The 18,638-nt window shown below is 38.1% G+C and overlaps 2 protein-coding genes across 2 annotated transcripts in view; one reads left to right on the plus strand and one right to left on the minus strand.

Moving 5' to 3' along the window:
- Positions 1–2,923: 2,923 nt before the first annotated feature.
- sh3pxd2ab (SH3 and PX domains 2Ab) overlaps positions 2,924–18,638 on the plus strand; it is a 58,160-nt gene continuing 42,445 nt past the window's right edge. The window contains exons 1-3 of the mRNA XM_059359881.1: positions 2,924–3,173; positions 12,267–12,347; positions 18,418–18,493. Coding sequence (XP_059215864.1) covers positions 3,102–3,173; positions 12,267–12,347; positions 18,418–18,493 — 229 coding nt within the window. The 5' untranslated portion in view covers positions 2,924–3,101. The remainder of the gene's footprint in view (positions 3,174–12,266; positions 12,348–18,417; positions 18,494–18,638) is intronic.
- LOC131993317 (N-acetyllactosaminide beta-1,3-N-acetylglucosaminyltransferase 3-like) lies at positions 6,671–9,192 on the minus strand. Its single transcript, XM_059359165.1, has 2 exons — positions 9,185–9,192; positions 6,671–7,784 (listed from the first exon to the last, which is right to left on the minus strand). The coding sequence occupies exons 1-2, from the start codon at positions 9,190–9,192 to the stop codon at positions 6,671–6,673; spliced, it is 1,122 nt and encodes a 373-aa protein (XP_059215148.1).

An 18,638-nucleotide genomic window follows, 5' to 3' on the forward strand; every position in this document is an offset into this window, starting at 1 on the left:
ATGGTTGCATCTTCAGCTGTTGAGTCTGTTCCTTTTGTTTAAATTGTTAATATGTTTTTATATTTCTACGTGTATTAATTGTTAATACCTTTTTCATTTCTACTTGTATAACTTCAAATTAATATCTTTTTGTATATTTTTTAAATTGTTAATACCTTTGAAAATATATATTTTTAGTATAAACTGTTTACTATTTATTGTTATTTTTATTGAAGCTCCTCTCTTGCTATCCACTTTGCTGCTTGAAATTTCCCCACTGTGGAACCGCTAGGAGTGGCAGTTTACAGCTATGGTTATTATGTCATTTTGTCGACCCTAACGGTACACCTAGTTTTGCTACATAATGATACTTTTTTCCACTACGCTGTCAAATGCAAGTGTGTTTTGTTAGACTGACTTTGTGTCGCTTTAATAACCGTAGGTAAAAGGTAAGGCAAAGGTAAAAATGCGAGACACCATTGAAAAGCTTTTATTTGATTTCAACAATTTTTATTGATTTTTAACAGTGAATTAACAAACAGACACACAAACAATAACAATAATAAAATAAATTATATATATGTATATATATATATATATATATATATATATATATGTATATATATATGTATATATATGTATATATATATATATATATATATATATATATATATATATATATATATATAGGCTATAATAAAAACCTCAGATATCTTGCATATGCATATATATAGCTACATACATATATATAAACAAACAAACAAACAAACTAACTAAATAAATAAATAATAAAAAAAATCTAATCAAATAAAAAAGTTTACACAATAAAATGACAGCTGCATTATACAAACATTGATGAAAACCAGCCCACCCCCCTCCCACACCTTCCCAGACCCAAAAAGCTTTTATTTCGGAGGTCAAATGTAGGCGTTTCCGCTGTGAGTTGCTCTGTCGGTAGTGAGCTTGATGCCGTTAGTTAGCTGTATCTGTTTCCTGAATCTTGTCGGCAGGACGTGCTGAGCGGCTCAGCCCCTCGGCTCTACCACGCATGCTACTTGTGTTCATGTCGTCATGAAGAGAGGATGAAAAAAATGGTAGAAGTTGTTTTGTTCAGGCCCACAATGTGTTATAAGGAGTCAGATGATGTAACTAGGCCAAGTGATCAGTTGAGCTAATTCGCAGCAATTAGGCAGTCACAAGTAGGCAGGGTGGACTCAAATTACTCGGAAATTTATTGAGTTGGAGAATAAAAAAATCATGCAAGTTTTACTATAAATGTAGGCTAAACGAATCTGAATCATTTTGGATAACTTCAAAACAAAGCATTGAAATATTGCTAAAAAAAGAAGAAGAACAAAGCCAGAAAAATCTGAGTTTCATAAATATTATTATTTTTCTCTTAAAAAATCATAGCATTTTTCCCCCAATTAAATGCATTTAGCATAATCTACATTTACAGTGGACAAAAGGAGCACTTACTCAAAATGTCCATTTTCCATTTTCATTGTAAATAAAAAAGGAATATAAACTCCATTATTTAAAAAGAAAACAATAAAGAAATATTATGTTTAATATAGATACTATTTTAATTCAATTCAATTGAGTTGATTGATTTAAAAAAGTTAATTCAAAACTGTCAGCAAGAGAGGAACAACTTACTTTGACAGTGGAACATATTCAGCATCTGGAATTGTCAAATCAAATTACTCTGACAAAAATTGCCATATTTTAAAAACGTAGGCTAATAAAAATCTGATCAAGTAATAATTGATTATAGTTATTTATTTTTTGTAATGCGACTACACAATCCCTATTACATATAATCCAATGCTGTAGGTGGGGACTTTTGTGAGCTATTACAACACAACATACTGTATCTTTAATATACTGTAATAATATATAGGCTACTAAAGACCTACTCTTGGATTATTTGACAATTTTACTGTATCAATATCTAGGAAGCATTTCAATGTTGTAGCTGTTAGAGTTGACTCTTTAAACTACTTTATATAAGTTGCTAAAATGCATTTTTATGCTGATCTATGTCAAATCTGAATCTAGAAAAATATGAAATTATATCCCTAATACATATAGTGGAATGAAAAGTACCTTTTCCCATTGTAGTGTAGTGAGTAGAAGTCTGAAAATGCATGAAGTACTCAAACCTCAATACTTGTACAGAACATTAAATGCACCACTTTTTAAAAAAGGGAGATACATTTTTGTGTTGAGCAGCGGCCCCATGTGGGAAACTAAGAAAATGTTTTTCTCCTCTTCACTTAGCTCAAGCCTCCTCCACTAGGAGGGAGCAAAGGCATTTGCCATATGCTTAGTTACAGTGCTGTCGGAAATCCTGTCATGACTCTGAAACTAACGGTGTTAGTCAGCTAAGCAGACAAATAGTATGTTTCCATGTCGCTTTTCATGCGCGTTTGATTCTACAAGCCTTTTCTTGAAGCTAAAATATCTATATACTCTCTATATCTATATACTGACAGTTAATTAGAGTTTATGTCACAAATGTCTACCAAAATGTTTTGTTTTGTATTTCGTGTAGTGGGATGTAGGAGGGACATTTGAAGGCAGCAATACTGTTCTCTTTTCCATCCACTTTTATTGCAAAGAAAACTGTGAGTTTTCCCATTTAGTGTGTTTAAAATGTTCTCCAAATTTTTAATGGTTGTCAGCACAAGAGTTTTGCACAATGTTACACGTAAACAACAACAACTAAAAAAACTCCAGTGTGACTTCATGTCATCGGTGTGTTGTGTGCAATGTGTCCAGCCAGCTGAGCGGGACCGCCCCGTACTGACTGACAGCCCCCTGTCCGTACTTTGATGCGGCAGTCCAGCCCCCCTTGAGGGAGGAGAAGACTTGAAGCCAGTTTTATTGCGTTGTCATGTTTCACAAGGAGTTCAGAAGCTCCAAGACCGCCTGCCATCACCGTTCATGGATGCAACGGGAGTCTGAGTGCGGAGAGTTTTTTTCCTTCTTCTACCAACTTTACAGCCGTCAAAAGGCAATTTCCTTATGGTGTTTAAAATTCGATATCGTTTTCATGGATAAGCATCTTATTTTGTAGCATTTAGAGTCTCGGTGCAAATCAGATTTGGTCTGTCAAGATGCAGCTCCGAACCGTTCTTGACGTCAATGTGGTGGACGTGCAGAAGAGAAGGAACCCCTCCAAACACTATGTAAGTTATCTCCTTTTTAATGTTTCTGCTATCATGTTGTTTAAGTAGCCTGCATTTACTTGACAAACATAACAATTGTAGCTATGCCTGCAGCTCTTTGGATGGAAATGTAGGTCTTTTGGTCCGCCCATTTGGCCCAGACTGGAATAAACCTAAACAACAACTCGTCACCCTGTTAAAATAATCGCCTAACTCATCTTTTCAAGTTTTTCAGGAAACACAAAAAACTTCAGCAAAAGTGTAACAGACATTTATTGATCATTTCACTCAAAAAGGATGTAACAAAGGATGGCTATTGGCATAGTAACAACACTGTGTGTAAATTAAGAGAAATAAATGACTTAGGCAATTTTTTGAACATGCCTTTGTGACCAAAGTAAGATATGGTAACCCTTTATTTTGAAGGTGTCTACATAAGAGTCACACAAGCCTGTCAGAAACATAACATGAAAAGTATCATGAGCATTAATGTTACTTCAAAGTGTCATTAATGTTCATGACACATCCTATGTCATGTTTATGACACGCTCATGTCACTCTTATGTAGACACCTTAGAGTACAGTGTTACCAATATTAGTATCAACAATAAAACACTGATAAACTAAACTGATAACTAAACAATCCCCCTTTAGCTCCTCTTTGCTGGGTTCTTATCTGATGCCTATAAATGTGGCAAATTGTCAAAGAAGTGATGATCTTAAAGGGGTAAAATCACATGATCTGATCAACTGAGGATGTAGGCAATTTTACCATAGGTGGTCGGCGTCATGAGGAAATGATTTAGGCAAAAAACAAAACAATTTTGACAGAAAATTACTTAGGTGATTATTTTAACAGTGTGACGAACTGGATTACGTTGCCTTGAAATGTTGTACAAACATTCATGGTCCAGAGGATGACCCACTAAGACTATGGTGTCCCCCGTAAATTGTTCCTCCATGAGGTTCATGTGACTTTGAGTGAAACATGGATAGTTAACATGTAAATAAAAGCCAGGTATTTTTATCCATCTAGAAACATCAACAGGTAAAAAGTTCAATGGGTACAATATTTTTTTTGTTGGTTTATGACCGCAAAACTAATGACACTATTATCAGACTCAGCGAGTGTGTTTTGTGTTTATAGTGTTTTAGCAATCATATGCATGGTATCAATGAGACAGTGAAGTTGTACATCACCATACATCATTGTATTTTCTAAACATTAGCATGTTAGCATGGTCTTTTTTTGTTGTTGTTGAAACTTGATTAAAGCAACATGGTGCAATACAAGACAATACACCAACAAAAAAACGTCAGGGGGTTTCAACAATACAGAGGCAAGCTTTCATACAGAAACATTGTAAAGTGTACATTAATTCAAAGTTTTTATAGCTTTCATGTCGGTAGATTTCTTAATATACTTAATATATTGTTTGGTTTCATTTTCAAAGACAAGAAAGAGAGGCCTTTGATTAACGTAATGACATTTATGGATATGCCATTTGGCTAACTGTATCACGAGATTGATGATATAGTTTTGTTTTTCTTTTGCAAAAGGAAAGTCAGTGAAACCAAACAGAATGTGTTCAAAGCACAGGGACAAATGAGGTTCAATTGAAAAAGAAATCAGGTTACAAATTTCACCCATAATTTAGTTGAGAAAAGGCAAGACCAAAATAAATGAAAAACATCTCCAGGGTGTCCTTCACAGAAAGAGCAGTTTAAGTCTATGTCTTTCTTAAATCGTTGTAAAAAAAACTTTAGACGGGTAAATTCTGTGAATTATCTTGAAAAATACTTCTGTTAGCATGGTCATTGTGAGTACAGTATGTTAGCATTCTGACATTAGCATTTTGCTGTGCCTAAGAATGGACGTCACAGAGCTGTAGCTGTAGACTTTAAAGACCAACTGAAGTCACAAGTTGTCATTGCTATATTAGCAGTAAAACATGCGTTTTAAATTTTATTGTCTGTTTTGGACTGACAGCAGCTGGCAGGCTGAGCCCTGACAGGAGAATGACAAAAAGTAAACACACTTGCAAGTCAGCAAAAACATATTTATTTGTAAGTAGAACTTTATCAAGTTTTAATTATGTTAATGAATGATCCATTGCTTCATTGAACAACAAAAACATGAATGTTGAGTTAAATATTACTCACCCCCTTACCTCACCCATTCAAATATTAAGTAAAATGACATTCAAAATGTTAAATGAAAAGAGCCCCTCTCTATCCAAAAAAGTCCCATTCATCATGTAAAATTACCCACAATAAGCAGTGTGCTATATGCATGTGATTGAGGAATAGCAGAGATATTCAAGTGTACTTCCATGAAATGTGGATGTTTTAGTCAAGATTATGCTAAAGTATATTTTCCCCAACTATATTTAAGTTCCCTGTAAAGGGCCAACCTTCAATTTTGTAAATTCCCTATTCATTCCCAAAAAATCTCAACTAATTCTCATAAATTCCTGTTAATTCCCATGAAATTTCCTATTTTGAAAATTCCCAGAATTTGCCACACCAGCATCCAAATGGACCAAATTAATTTCTCCAGGTATGTTAACGTGCTGTTTAATTGGCTTCCGCTGACCAGCTAATTGGATAATATGGGCTGTAAACTGACATAAGCAGTGCACTTTTGTAGGGCTGACCCAAATGCTTGGGAGCTTAGCTCTTACTGTTCGAAGGCTGTGTTTCTTTTTATTAAAGAGTGAGAAATGGAGCTCCTCCTTTCTACGGATGACAATAGAGGAGCTTCCGAAGAAGTAGTGAGTTGTCACAGCAAGAAAGGAATTGGATTGTCTAGAGTGGCTCCAGTGACAACATCACTCTCAAAATGTGGCAAAGGTTTGGAGAGAATGTACACCGAGGGAGAGATGTATTTCCAAAACACATATGTATTCATGTTTAAAACATAACAAGGAGATTTTAGCAGGAAAGTTAAAAACGGTTGTTGTGCACAGTTCACAGACCTATCATGAAGAAAAACGTGTAACTGGAGAGAGTGAAATTCTTCTTTTTGTTTGGGCCACCACAAAAGTTGTCAGTCAAGTTCAAGGAAGGGCAGAATGTTGTCGCTGTATAAGCCACATCATGTCCCGCCTCCTACAGGCTCTAGCTAGGTGCCACCCCCTCACGCAAAACAAAAGGAGTATTTCCAGTGAGTGAGAATGTGTTCCACATGGACAGTCTCTTGTTGTCTGATTTAAAAGTTCTTCATATATGTAGATGGCAAACTAATGGTATTCTTGCAAATGAATGCAAAAATATTGGGCAACCATGATTTTGGCATGTTAAAGCAAGGAAGAACAAACACATTTTGGTCAATATCAGTTGGATTATGTGCTATGTACATAAGAGGTAGTGAAACATAGTCAGTATTGCAAAATCAATAAAAGCCCTAGCCCTAACAACACTAACCCAACATCAAGTTGACAGAAGTTATGGAAATACAAAACATACTCTCCAACACTTACAGCTCCATTACCACCTGAAAGTTTTGTTCTCTTTAGTTAGTTCTCTTTCGAAGTACTACAATTCAGATCCGGGTCATGTATTTTTTGCCACATGAAATACGTTTCCCATGAAAGGTATCTGTGTACCACTAGCTTGTCTTTAATAAAGCAAGGGTCATTTAGTTTTTGGGGGGACAGACCGAATAATTTCACACCCTCATGAGAAGTAGGACTTAGTCCTGCTTTGGCCAGACACATCCCCATGTAAACGTCATCAATGGGAACAAGGCTAATGGACTTGGACATTTTATATATGACCAAAGCTGTGTTGACAGACAGGAGGTAGCCCGCACCACTACAGTAGGGGGGATAATATCTTGACCTGTGCACCTGAAATGGGACAAAATACTTGCTGTGTATCCATCTAATGGGGCTAGCATTTGTGATCAGCTTGCCAGTGAAAAGGTGCTGGCTTCCATTATTATCCTTTAGGCTTTGGAGATACTCAACCATGTTGTCTGTGTTGGCAAAAACATCATCATCACCATTTAAAAGAAATTGAGCGTTAGGACAGTTTCTTTCCATCCATTCCAGGAAGAGTATCTGCTTCAAGGTGAGGTTGTAGAATGACTCATTAAAGTCCCATTGGAGGATGTCGTTGTACTCGCGTTGCTCCAGTTCTAAGACTTTGTTGAGCCTCTCTTTAGTCTCGTCAGTCCCCATTGTTCCTACGATGAAGATCCTTCGAATCCACACACCATTGTATAACCTCTCTTTGGCCCAGGTTTTTCGCAGCACCTCTCGGCGTTCGTAGTTTTCAGGGGGGCTTTTAATGACCAGCAGAAGGAAGATGTCTGCAGATTCCTCAGCTCCTCCGCATTTGTCAGGCATGTCCAGAAGCATGGGGAAATGGCGACAGTGTTGATAGTAAAGAAAGTCTTGAAACTTTTCCTGAAGATATCGAAAGCCTCGGATTGTGGCAGGTGCCATATTTTTTTGACATCTTGGCCAGGAGTATACATAGGAGTTGTTTTTGATGGTTGTTTGATGGCTTTCTTTTGTCACAGTTTGTAGATAAAAGGTTTTGTGGTCTTTACAATCTTTAAAGAAATAAACAGCCACAAGAAGTGCTCCGAACAGCAAACAGGTTCCTCTGTCCCTCCTTAAAATTCTGCAGTGTAAAAACAAAACAGTTTTAATCTGACATGCATTCTAAAAACTGATTTCCAAAGGGTCAAACAGTCGAGGATGAAGGAGCATGATACAATTATGTACCCTCTTTTCCAACTAATCCTTCTTCACAGGTGCAAGAGAACCAAAAAAATCAATACATGGTTTAAAAGAAAAACAAGGAAAAAGAAAAACCAAGACATAACAACTATGTATAACAAGGGTAGTCAGGCATAATGATGTGATAATGGCATATTAAACAATAAGACCTATTCCATAGAGACCAGTTTGAGGGGCCTGGCCTCTAGTCCAGAAAGGGGTCCAAGACTTGAAAAAACTTAAAAGATTGTAAGCTTGTAGTAGAAGCTTTTAGTTTTTAAAGGAATTAATTCCATAACACTCCGATTCCAATGCAAAAACATTGGGAGTCACTGAAGCAGAACACACCTCTTTGCACTAAAACAGACCTTGATCAGCTTCATTGAGGAGAGTGTGTGTTCAGTGCTGCTGATTTAGCCCATTTCTTAATTTCTGTGCATGGACACTATGCTTCTACAAAACATATTTGATAAGGTGACATCATTGTATTTTTTTTAAAAGCCAAAAAATGACACCTGTAGAATAGGTTTCATAATCAGTTCTAGTAAGACATTCTCATTAAAGCTGTTAATAAGCCAACGAGCCAGTTTTTCAAGTTGCACTAGCTGAGTAATTGGAGAGAAATTAGGAAGCTATTTTTAAAAGCCACAAGTAAAGCTATGCATACAAAATGATCAAACACAGTAGTTCTAAGATATGTTTGTTCAGGCGATGGAACATCTTAACAAGCTGGATGTACATGAAGTGACTCGTTTTTATAATGTAATTGTAATTGTAAAACAATGGATGTGTTTTGTTAACGCATATGATTTTTGTTCATTCTGGCTGGGGTTTGGAAATATTTTATTAAGCTTTCTCAGGTTGTTTGGTGTGTTAACCCCTGTGGACCTGACTGAAATCTTTTTTATCAAATATGAAAATAATTTTCATCTAGCGCCATCAATCCAACAACATTTCAAGTTGTACATCTACATTTTTTGATTTATTGATCATGTAAATTTATTTTTGTACTTATTTTTTTTCATCAAAACTGTCAAATATCAAACACATTCAACTTTTTAAAGGAAACATCACAAAACAATTTTGACATTTTTTGTCTGGAACATATTTGTGAGAAATGATCTGAGGACTTATTTAACATAGATGGGGTGTATAGATAAATAAATACCCAGCAGAAAAATCCACATACTTTCCACTTAAAAAACAGGTGTAAAAATAGCAGCTACATATTTTACATGAAATTATTTCAATCAGTTTTAACATGTCATACAATTAAACCACATTACATTCAGCAAAAATTACCTGAGCATGTTGGTAGATCAGTGTTCGTGCGTGATGAGAATCCGTTTGACAGTCGCTCAGCCTGTGCAAATTCTTTTTGTCTGCTATTGTTTGGCCCGAGTTCAGCTTATTGTGCCACCTACATGCCAAGGCAGTGCAACCTCCCAACAAAACTATGCATGTCTTTTGTTAAAGGTATTAGTGGTTTGATGAGATTTGATTTGATTGCTTATACAGGTGAAGCTTGTCAGGTCTCTCTTTCTTGGAATTTAGACTGATGATGTTTGACTCTTTCTTTTAGAGCTGAGTCATAGGAACTGTTGGATCGCAAATAAAGGAATAGTTGGTAACGCTTTATATTAAGGTCCTTGTAATAACCATTAATTAACAAGTAATAAGGCCCTTGTAAGTCCTTACAAGATGCTTATTAACATAAGTGTGTGTTTATAAGCTGATATAAGTGTTAATAATGGCATTACAAACACCCATGACCCACCCATTATGTCTTTGCCATGCCTTTATTAATCTTATTTTGTTTGCTTATTGATATTGAAATATACTTTATTGCTCATCTATTATAAGTTAACTATAAGTTAACCATGCTTTTTGCAACTACCCGATCTAAAGCGAGAACAATGCCTTATTACTTGTTAATTAATGGTTATTAAGGACCTTATTATAAAGCGTTACCGAATAGTTTGCCATTTTCAGAAATTGGCATATTCACTGAGATGGTTTGCTTATCTTAGCATTAGACCAATAAGGAGACACTAATGCTAACAAGTGCTAAACTGCATCAGTAATAAAAATGATTGGTCAAATATGGGGCTGCAGACTCCTGATCCTGTATGACTCCATTGTCTGGTCTTGGTGTTATCTTATATCTAGACCACATTACATGATTTTAATCCTAATTCTTCCTTTGCTGACAGTTTATGAAGCTCTCTGAAAAAACACCCAGATCAGATTGGGAAAATTGGCCCAGAGCACCATGTGTGAACTGTTCAGATGCAACCTGAGGGTCTCGCCAATGCATCACTGACACTTTCTTAATATTTAGCATGCTAAATATCTGGAGCTGTCAGGAAGTCTGTTGGGAGCTACAGAAAGAGCAGGGGCGCCTGGGCGGTGGTGTGTGTGTGTTTGAGGTAGGAAGAGATGAAAGCGTGTCTGTAGCGGGTCAGTTATGTAGTGTGTAGGCCACAGCAACTTCAAGATTCCCGATCACCAGACAACAAGTTGCGTAGTGTTAACTGTACAGCGATCTGACGACTTTGAAAGTCTGGTAGTGTGAACTTAGCATTACTGACTTGAGTAATCAGATCCAATGGACCATGAGGCATGTCTCAGTGGGACTGCAAAAATCTATTAGTCCATCAAGTACAATTGGATTAATTAACCTGAGAGTTGGGATCAATTGCATCATCCATCTCCTGCTGAGGGAGACTCCCCCAGGCCACTAAACATAGGGCACAGAGTTTCCCTTGGGATGGAAGCCGGAGGTGAGGGTTGACTGGGAAGTCCCCGCGAGGGAAGAAGAGAGAGAAAAAAAATAAAATCTCATTATCTATGAGCTAAGCAACTGAAAATGCTTATCCGGTTTGAGAGAGGAAAGAAGCAACCCTTTGTCTTTTGTCCCCACTGTTCAAGTGTGACTTCCTTCCAGGGACTCATTGCACTGGAGCCAGAGAGTGCATGGCAACTAATCCCTGTTTACATACATTGCCAGAGGGGGATCATTTCAAGTCTTCAGTATGTGCTCTTTACAGCATGAACACAGACTTGAATATTTAGACTAAAATGTGCTTGTCAGCTATATATGACAACCAGGCATGATAATTTACTGCAGATAAGGCCACACATACTGTCAATGTGTAACCATTTGTGAGCTTGCTTTGAATCTGCTGTAGAGAATGTAATTTTCTTGCATGAAATTACAAGAGGCTTATGAGATATGAGTAATGTGGGTTGCAACCATCACTATCAATTCCTGATGTTACTCTTAAGTGTTGCATACAAATCACACATTAATAACCCCATAGCATTATTTTAATTTTACTTATTTATATTATATTGTTATGTGCAAACATAAACATTGGTCATGTTTTTTTGGGAGTTATGTTGACCTCATACACCCTCACTTTGAACCATACTGTTGCGAGTGTTTTTTCATGCTGTCTGTATCTAATTAGCGAGCTGCTGGAGAACTCGTTCCGCCTCGCTGCTCACTCTTTCTGTAATGAACTGGGTGCAGACTGAAGACTGCTTTTCAAACTAGTTACTGATGTCCTTGTGGATTGCCACCATATGTGTAAAAGCTGCTTTTGTAAACACTGTGTGCCATGCGCTTAGATGGAAATGCATTAGGTGCAGCCATCTGTTTCCGAACCTCAGGGCGTGCACAATTGTTTTTAGGCCCTTTATTGTTGAGGCAAATAGATTATTTATTCTGAGTGAACATTCAGCAACAGTCTTTTGTTCTGTAAATGACTGATGTCTGCCAAGCAAATAATATTCCCATTTCAGCTTTGGTATGAGTGAACACTTTTTCCCCTGTCATTATTCCTGGTGATAGATATAAGGCTTGGAAGATTCAGACATAATGGGAGCATCATTTGTTTACTCAGAGAGTGCACTCAGGTGGATGTTGTAAAAGTGAAATGCAACTTTGCTTAAAAGCAATCATGCAAGGTCATGTTTGCCGACCAGAAACAACTGCCTCATTGCTTTTTGTTATCAGCACTGTCAATTAATTAGTAAAACTGAGACTTAACTTGCTCTATTTTAAAACCACTGAACCCTGAGTCTTATTCAATCAGCTGCACTCAAAAACACAAATGTAATTCATTATGAATGGTTTTAATGACATAGTACTTGAAATCCATTGGCCCTCTCATTGACCCCTGATGTCTTTCCAATGTGTGACGGAAACAGAAGAACTTAATGAGTTTATTTGACCTTTGATGACCTCTTGAAGTTAAGTCAGGAGGGAATGCACTTTGTGTCATTAAGGCAGGGCCAGTTAAATCAGTGCCGTGGTGTCTTTGACAAAGTGACTTTGCTCCTAATGCGCCTCTTTTGTTTCTGTTGCTTCTCCCACTAGGTGTACCTCATCAACGTCACTTACTCAGACTCCACTTCCCATGTCGTCTACAGGAGATACAGCAAATTCTTTGACCTGCAGGTATGTTGTACTGGTAAACAGAACTTGTACTGCCACTCAACGTATGAGAAGCTAACATTATGAACTTTTACATTATGTGTTGAAAATTGCTTGGACATGTCTTCATATGAAACTTTGTGACGCCGGTTTGACCTTTTGGTCATGTCTTTTTGTTCAGCTTCTTGAAGACAGTGTGCTCAGTGAAAGGTCTTGTTTAAGATTAGTGGAGCTGGCATAGAAAAAGGGAAATGTGGGGGAAATCCAGTCAGCAGATGCAGGAAGAAAACACGACCTCAGTCAGAATACAGCAAGAGGCAATGTTATGCCTCAGGATTTTTAAGGGATCCAGTAGCCTCCAGTAAAATGTGTGCATTTTCTAACGTTGACTCAAGTTTAACCCCACATGGCTGAATCACTTGGTTTTTTAGAAAAATTAAAAAAAAATCTGTGTTAACAAACAAAAACAGTGCTAAGGCTTAAAAACCTAAATCATTGCAAACCATATCAACCTTTTTTCCCCTGTACGGTAAAATAGTGTATCTGGTTCTTCTCTGATAACTCTCTCTGCCAGACTGCACTCTCCAGCGCTGTGGCTCTGGTGGGCTGGCTGTATTGGAGGCAGCAGAGGAAACCCTTTGTTCTCTGGTCTCTTGCTAATAGCCAGGAAAGTTCTGCCCTGGTGTGTTTGATGGAAACAGAGCTTCTCTCCTGTCTCTGTAAACATTAGTCTTGTCTATAGATCCCTGCTGCCGGGGTGTGTTTGTCTGGCCACGGTAATCCTTGAAGAACAACATTCTGCAGCTGTCATTACAAAATTGGGTGGGGACAAATGAACATAGTCATATAGGTGAAAGATGAAGCTCAGTGGAAGTTGCAGGCAATCTATAATTCGTGTTGGATTGAGGAGGTGTTAAAAATAAAAAAAAAGACTAAAGCATCCTACCTCTTTTGGACTATACTGCACTGTGAACTAATTTCACTTTCTGCTGCTACACTTCTGTGCAATATAAATATTCTATTTTTATATTTTTATATTTATACTTTATTTATCTTATATTCCAGAGTACAATCACTGTGAGCCAATTGCATTGGAATTTCATTCAATGTGCATATTTGTATCTATAACTGAATGACAATAATGTCTGTCTAAGTCTGAATGTAGGGATGGTTCTTTGTGCTCATGCAGTGGTTGTTGGCACTGGCACCGCTGTCTGTCTCTGTTCTGCAGTGACTGTGTTCTGTCCATGGTGAAACGGCATGCACCATAGATGACAGCAAAATGTTAGAGACTCTCACACTGAGCTGAAATGAAGCAAAGGCAAATAATTAGTAAAGTAACACAATTAAATTTGATTAATAAATAGTCTCACCCTGCATTTTGCTGAGGTTTATGAGAGTTGTGGAGAATTGGAGAGTTCATGACGGCTGCACTAGTTGCCCTGCTGTGCATGAAAGCTTCACAAGTAAAAACACCTATTTGAACATTTGACACCGTCAAGCAAAGGATCAGATTGGGCTCAAAATAGCTCAATAGCCAGAGATCGGGACATCCCTCATGATTAGTTATTTTAAGCTATCTACAGAAGTAGGATGTATTTTAGGAAATGCAAGGACTAATCTCAGAATGCACTGGATGAAATAAGGAGGAAGTAGTCGTCAGGAAAAGGGTTGGGGGTTGGGGTAATGAACAGTTCTGGAGACTTGGAGTTAAAGACTGAAAGGGAGATGCTTTCCCTTGGAGGTTTAGATAAGCTGGCTATTTAACTACTGAATGCCCCCTTATGATTTCAGCAAAGTTAAGTCAACCTATCATCTTTTCTACCGCCCGTATTAAAATATTTGTCCTTTCTCCAAGCAGAAACTGAGCTTTTGTTTGTGTGTCTGCCAAACTGACACCTACAGTCTTTCCCCAGCTCTGCACAGCTCTCTTGTCTTCGTAGCACAATTGCATGTTTTATGTTCACTAGAAGCAGACAGAGGAAAAAAATGCACTTGACACCCTTGGCCTGACAAATGTGACCATGATCTCATCGAGTAACCATTAATTCAGAATTCAGAAAAGCTAAGTAAGGTCACAGAACAAGAAACGCCTTTTAACTTTTGGCTAATCGTTCATTATTATGTCCAGCATGGGCCAATACTGTACTGTCTTATAAAACCCCTCGTCAACAACAAGCAGCTTTGCTATTTGTCTTTTAAAGATGAGGTATCCATTTTCGTTACCAAATGGATGTCCAAAAGTGCACTCTCTGCTAATGTTTAAAAGCTCTCCAGTGCACTAAACATAACTCAAAACTGCTCCTCTGGGAAGCAATTATCATAAATTATCAGGATCTCCATTCTACCAGATTCCTTCTCTCTTCTGCTGACCTAAAGTAAAGTCTTTGTAATGCATTGTACAGAGTTAAGCACGTTGATTCCTCCTCTTAAAGGCGTTTGTTTTCATGCTGAATTCTGCTGAGCCTGAATTCCACCACAAGCTGTTTCTGGTGTCAAAGGGAAATGTTTTGACCTGCATATGTTTGACGTGAGCAGAACTGGTCAGTGTGTCAAACAGAGTTTACCCTCCGAGAAAAGGGAGTGAGCCCCCCCCCTTCTCCACCACTGCAACCACAGCGGACAGAGCACATGGGTCACAGCATTCCTCAGGGGGATTGTGGAGTGTGCAAGCTGGCCTGGTTTCCTTTGGACCAAAACTTCTCCAAAATCCCTTAGTCGTCATTATTTTTGGATTGAGGAATTGGACCAGGGTCAGCTCTACTCTGTCTGCATTATAATTGGTCTGGCCTACATTCCTGACACAAGATGGAATACTAAAAAGGTTATTTTTCCCCAAAAAACTGGACCTGGACTACTACTTTTCAGGAATATGATGGAAGACAAACTAATGGCTGAATAAAGTTTAGAGAAAAATTTGAGAAAAGTCCTCCACAGATTTAACATTTCCCTTCTACAGTGTGTCTGACCTGTGATGTAAAGTTAAAAAACAAGCAAAAGAAATCAAAATTGATGCAGCAGAAGAGATGTTGAGATGTTGCCTGATTTGTTCAGTACAATCCTCTTCCTTTGTCAAAACCTTAGGCCTGCATTACCCACAATGCAACTGACAGTTGCCAACCTCACCTCTGCAGTCTGAAACTTTTTATGTATAAAATATTGTTATTTGTATATTCATATTGCTGCACAATCAACAAGAAAAAGTATATTTTCAATCCAATCAAAAAAATCATAATACATGCATGCCATATCGGTAATCTGAGATTTTTTCCCCCTCTTAAATTAGGATAAAATCTCAAATCTCAACGATCTCATATCGGTCATGTTCTATTAGTAATGTAATGTAGCCTTGAGCTGTTAGCCTCAGGCAGAGATAAGGAGCGGGCTCCAGAGGTCTGCTAAGATCACTTCTTTTTAACTACAAACCACCACATTTTTTCTTTGTCAAACTTGTCTTCTGACCCAATCGATGCTGAATCAAGTGACATCACTTAAGGACATTTTTTGGACTTCACACAGCTTCGTCCACAGCCACAAAAGGCTCCATTCAACTTTATTTTACATTTAAACACACTTTGATGTGTGAAATTGGTTCCTTCGCTTAATGAATAAACTGATTTATAGCCATGGGTTGCAGAGATGAACAGCACAAGATTTCACCACTTCAATGCAGCAATTAATTTGTACCAGAGGGGTCATTAAATGTTAGTTTATATTATTTGTTTCTGATAATGATGACGATGCAGCTTTTGTAACAACATGCGTAATAAATCTGAGACCGTTTCTGACCAAAAGTGATGTTGCGTCATTATCTCTCTGCAGTAAACAAGTGTCAAGCAGATGTCCAAACAAAACCCAAAGATGGAATCAGATTGTTTTCCCACTCAAACATTCCACCAAACTCCTCCCGTCTGAGATTCCTCCCAGAACAGTTTCTTTGTCTGCTGCACAGTGTAGTGTCTCATTGTCTATCCTTCCTCTCCACTCTTATGAGTGCAATTAAGTTTAAATGCTTCTATGATTATCATTACAGTTTGCAGAAGCTGTTTGGGCTCCTCCTGTCACCATCATTCATGTAAATAATGCCATGATGCCAAAATTAGAGTTGATTGACTGTTTATTGCCCTTCTTCCCCGGGCATTCATTCACAACACTGATTATCAAATGAGTCACAAGGCTGGGAAATATGATTACATCATAGCACCTGTTGGTTCATTTCCCCAGTGGGAACACTTGGCTGACACTTCAGCTTAATACGGTGAAGTTTATGAAAGCAATATAGAGTAAATACAGCATCTCAGGGCCAAGTCCCTGAAACGTGAGAAATGTTTTCCCTCCGAGTTTGGTTCCAAGTTGTCCGGCTGTTTCCATAGAAACAGTTTTCACACCTGTCCTGCAGAGCTGTGAGTGTATCCAGGCAAATCCCCCGGGTGGACGATGTCATCATCGCTTCTGGATGAGACGCCTCTCTGTCAACAGAGGTGGTTTTTAAAGGTGTTGAGTGAACACTCCCATCTTAGAGGGAGTATAAGGCTACATCCAGCTGGGAGGCTGATAACATGATGAGTGTGCAGCTCGGTGTGTCAGACAAACAAAACAGTTGCCAGTGCACTGTTACAAAAACAGGGATTTTTGGAAATTATAGCCTTTACTGTAAAATACTATTATTACATGGTATTTTAAAGAAATAGTTTGGTTTGTATACATTTTCGATGACTTGCCTTTTCAGTTTTAGGAGTATAAAACTGTTGGAAGATCAGAAATCCTACGTGTTTTTGTGCAGGTGTGGTTAACCAGAGCTGTTCTTTATAGTCAGCCTTTTTTACATTGCCCTTAAAGCACAACAATGATGGCTGCCCTCTTCAAAGAAACTATTTCTTGTTAGCTGTCTATTTCTCAGAGGGGGGAAATGCCATGCCCTGAGAGAAATGTAGGGATTTAGCAGAGGCAGCAGATGAGTGCAAGAAAGGAAAGAACCACAAGAAGAGAAACCAAACCACCTCTTACTGGATAAGTCCTACAAACAACTCCTGCAGGCCCAGACAGAGTGGATGCCGCTTTACCCACTAGGCTCGAGTCTGTTTGTCCACCTGGCTCTTTTTGGCTTGCTTTAGAACAAAACTACTCTCTCCTGGTCCCCGTCTTCCAGTTGAGTGTGCTTTAGCTGGACGCTCACAGTCTTTGCTGCTTAACAGAGCACATCTGGAACAAGGCAAAGCAGAACGAACATAGGCGGGGCTACATCTGGATGTGGATCTTGCCGTTACTGCAGGATGCTCTCATGTACGTTTATATGGTATTTTGATTTATTCATAGAGGAAACCAGAAACTTTTGTCCCTGATGTAGACACATACGGGCACATACTTAGGTGTTTTTTCAGCACTCAACAAAGCAACCTCATACATCAATCACAACGCAGCACATGCTCTATGTGGCAGAGATACAAACATATAATGGTAAAGCAGAGTAGACACATGCTGAGATAGTTACTGCTACACATGGAAGGAAATAGTTGTAAGCTGTCATCATAAAAAACTTGACACAGCATGCTTTTTATCTATATTTTCTGCCTGTTTCACCCTACATCTCTCAATGGATTGATCCTGTAAATGTTCGGATGTATCAAGTGGTAACATCAAAGTGTTATTTATCTCCACTTATGACTTCTTAAGCTCCTTAAGTGGAACTTGGTTTTATTTTTTACCCCAGATGAATGTGGGTGATGTAACCTTGTCTGCTGCCCCAGAGATCAAAGTGAAACTGTTTGTAGTTTCATGACACAGTAGCTTTTCAGGCGATATGTAATTACACCCCATGTTGAACCCGTGTACCATAACAAAAAGGTCGACTGTTCCTTTTTTGCAACCCCTATTCTCCTCTCAGATTCCTCCACTTTCAACTTTGACTGATACACTTGTGGTAGATAAAAAACAATTCATGTGGTTTAGCCTTCAAACAGTTACAAGTTAATGATTGCTTGCCAATTATATCAGCATTTATCTTTTATTCATTATGGTCAAACAAGCACGCTATTAAGTTTTACTGCACAAGTCATGCTTTTGTCACTCTCGTCTTTCTCCCTCACTGTTGCAGATGAGAATTCTCGACAAATTCCCAATTGATGGAGGACAGAAAGACCCCAAAAAGAGGATTATTCCTTTTTTACCAGGTAATAAACACAATGCATTATAGCATGCACAACACTCTGATTGCACTGGGAGATACATTTTAGATGTATGGCTGCAGTATTCAAGCAAAAGAAAGGCCTTCAGACATCTTCATGCACAACCGCTGCTTGTTAGCACGCCTACATA

Source organism: Centropristis striata, chromosome 20, assembly GCF_030273125.1.
Source record: "Centropristis striata isolate RG_2023a ecotype Rhode Island chromosome 20, C.striata_1.0, whole genome shotgun sequence".
Taxonomy (NCBI): domain Eukaryota; kingdom Metazoa; phylum Chordata; class Actinopteri; order Perciformes; family Serranidae; genus Centropristis; species Centropristis striata.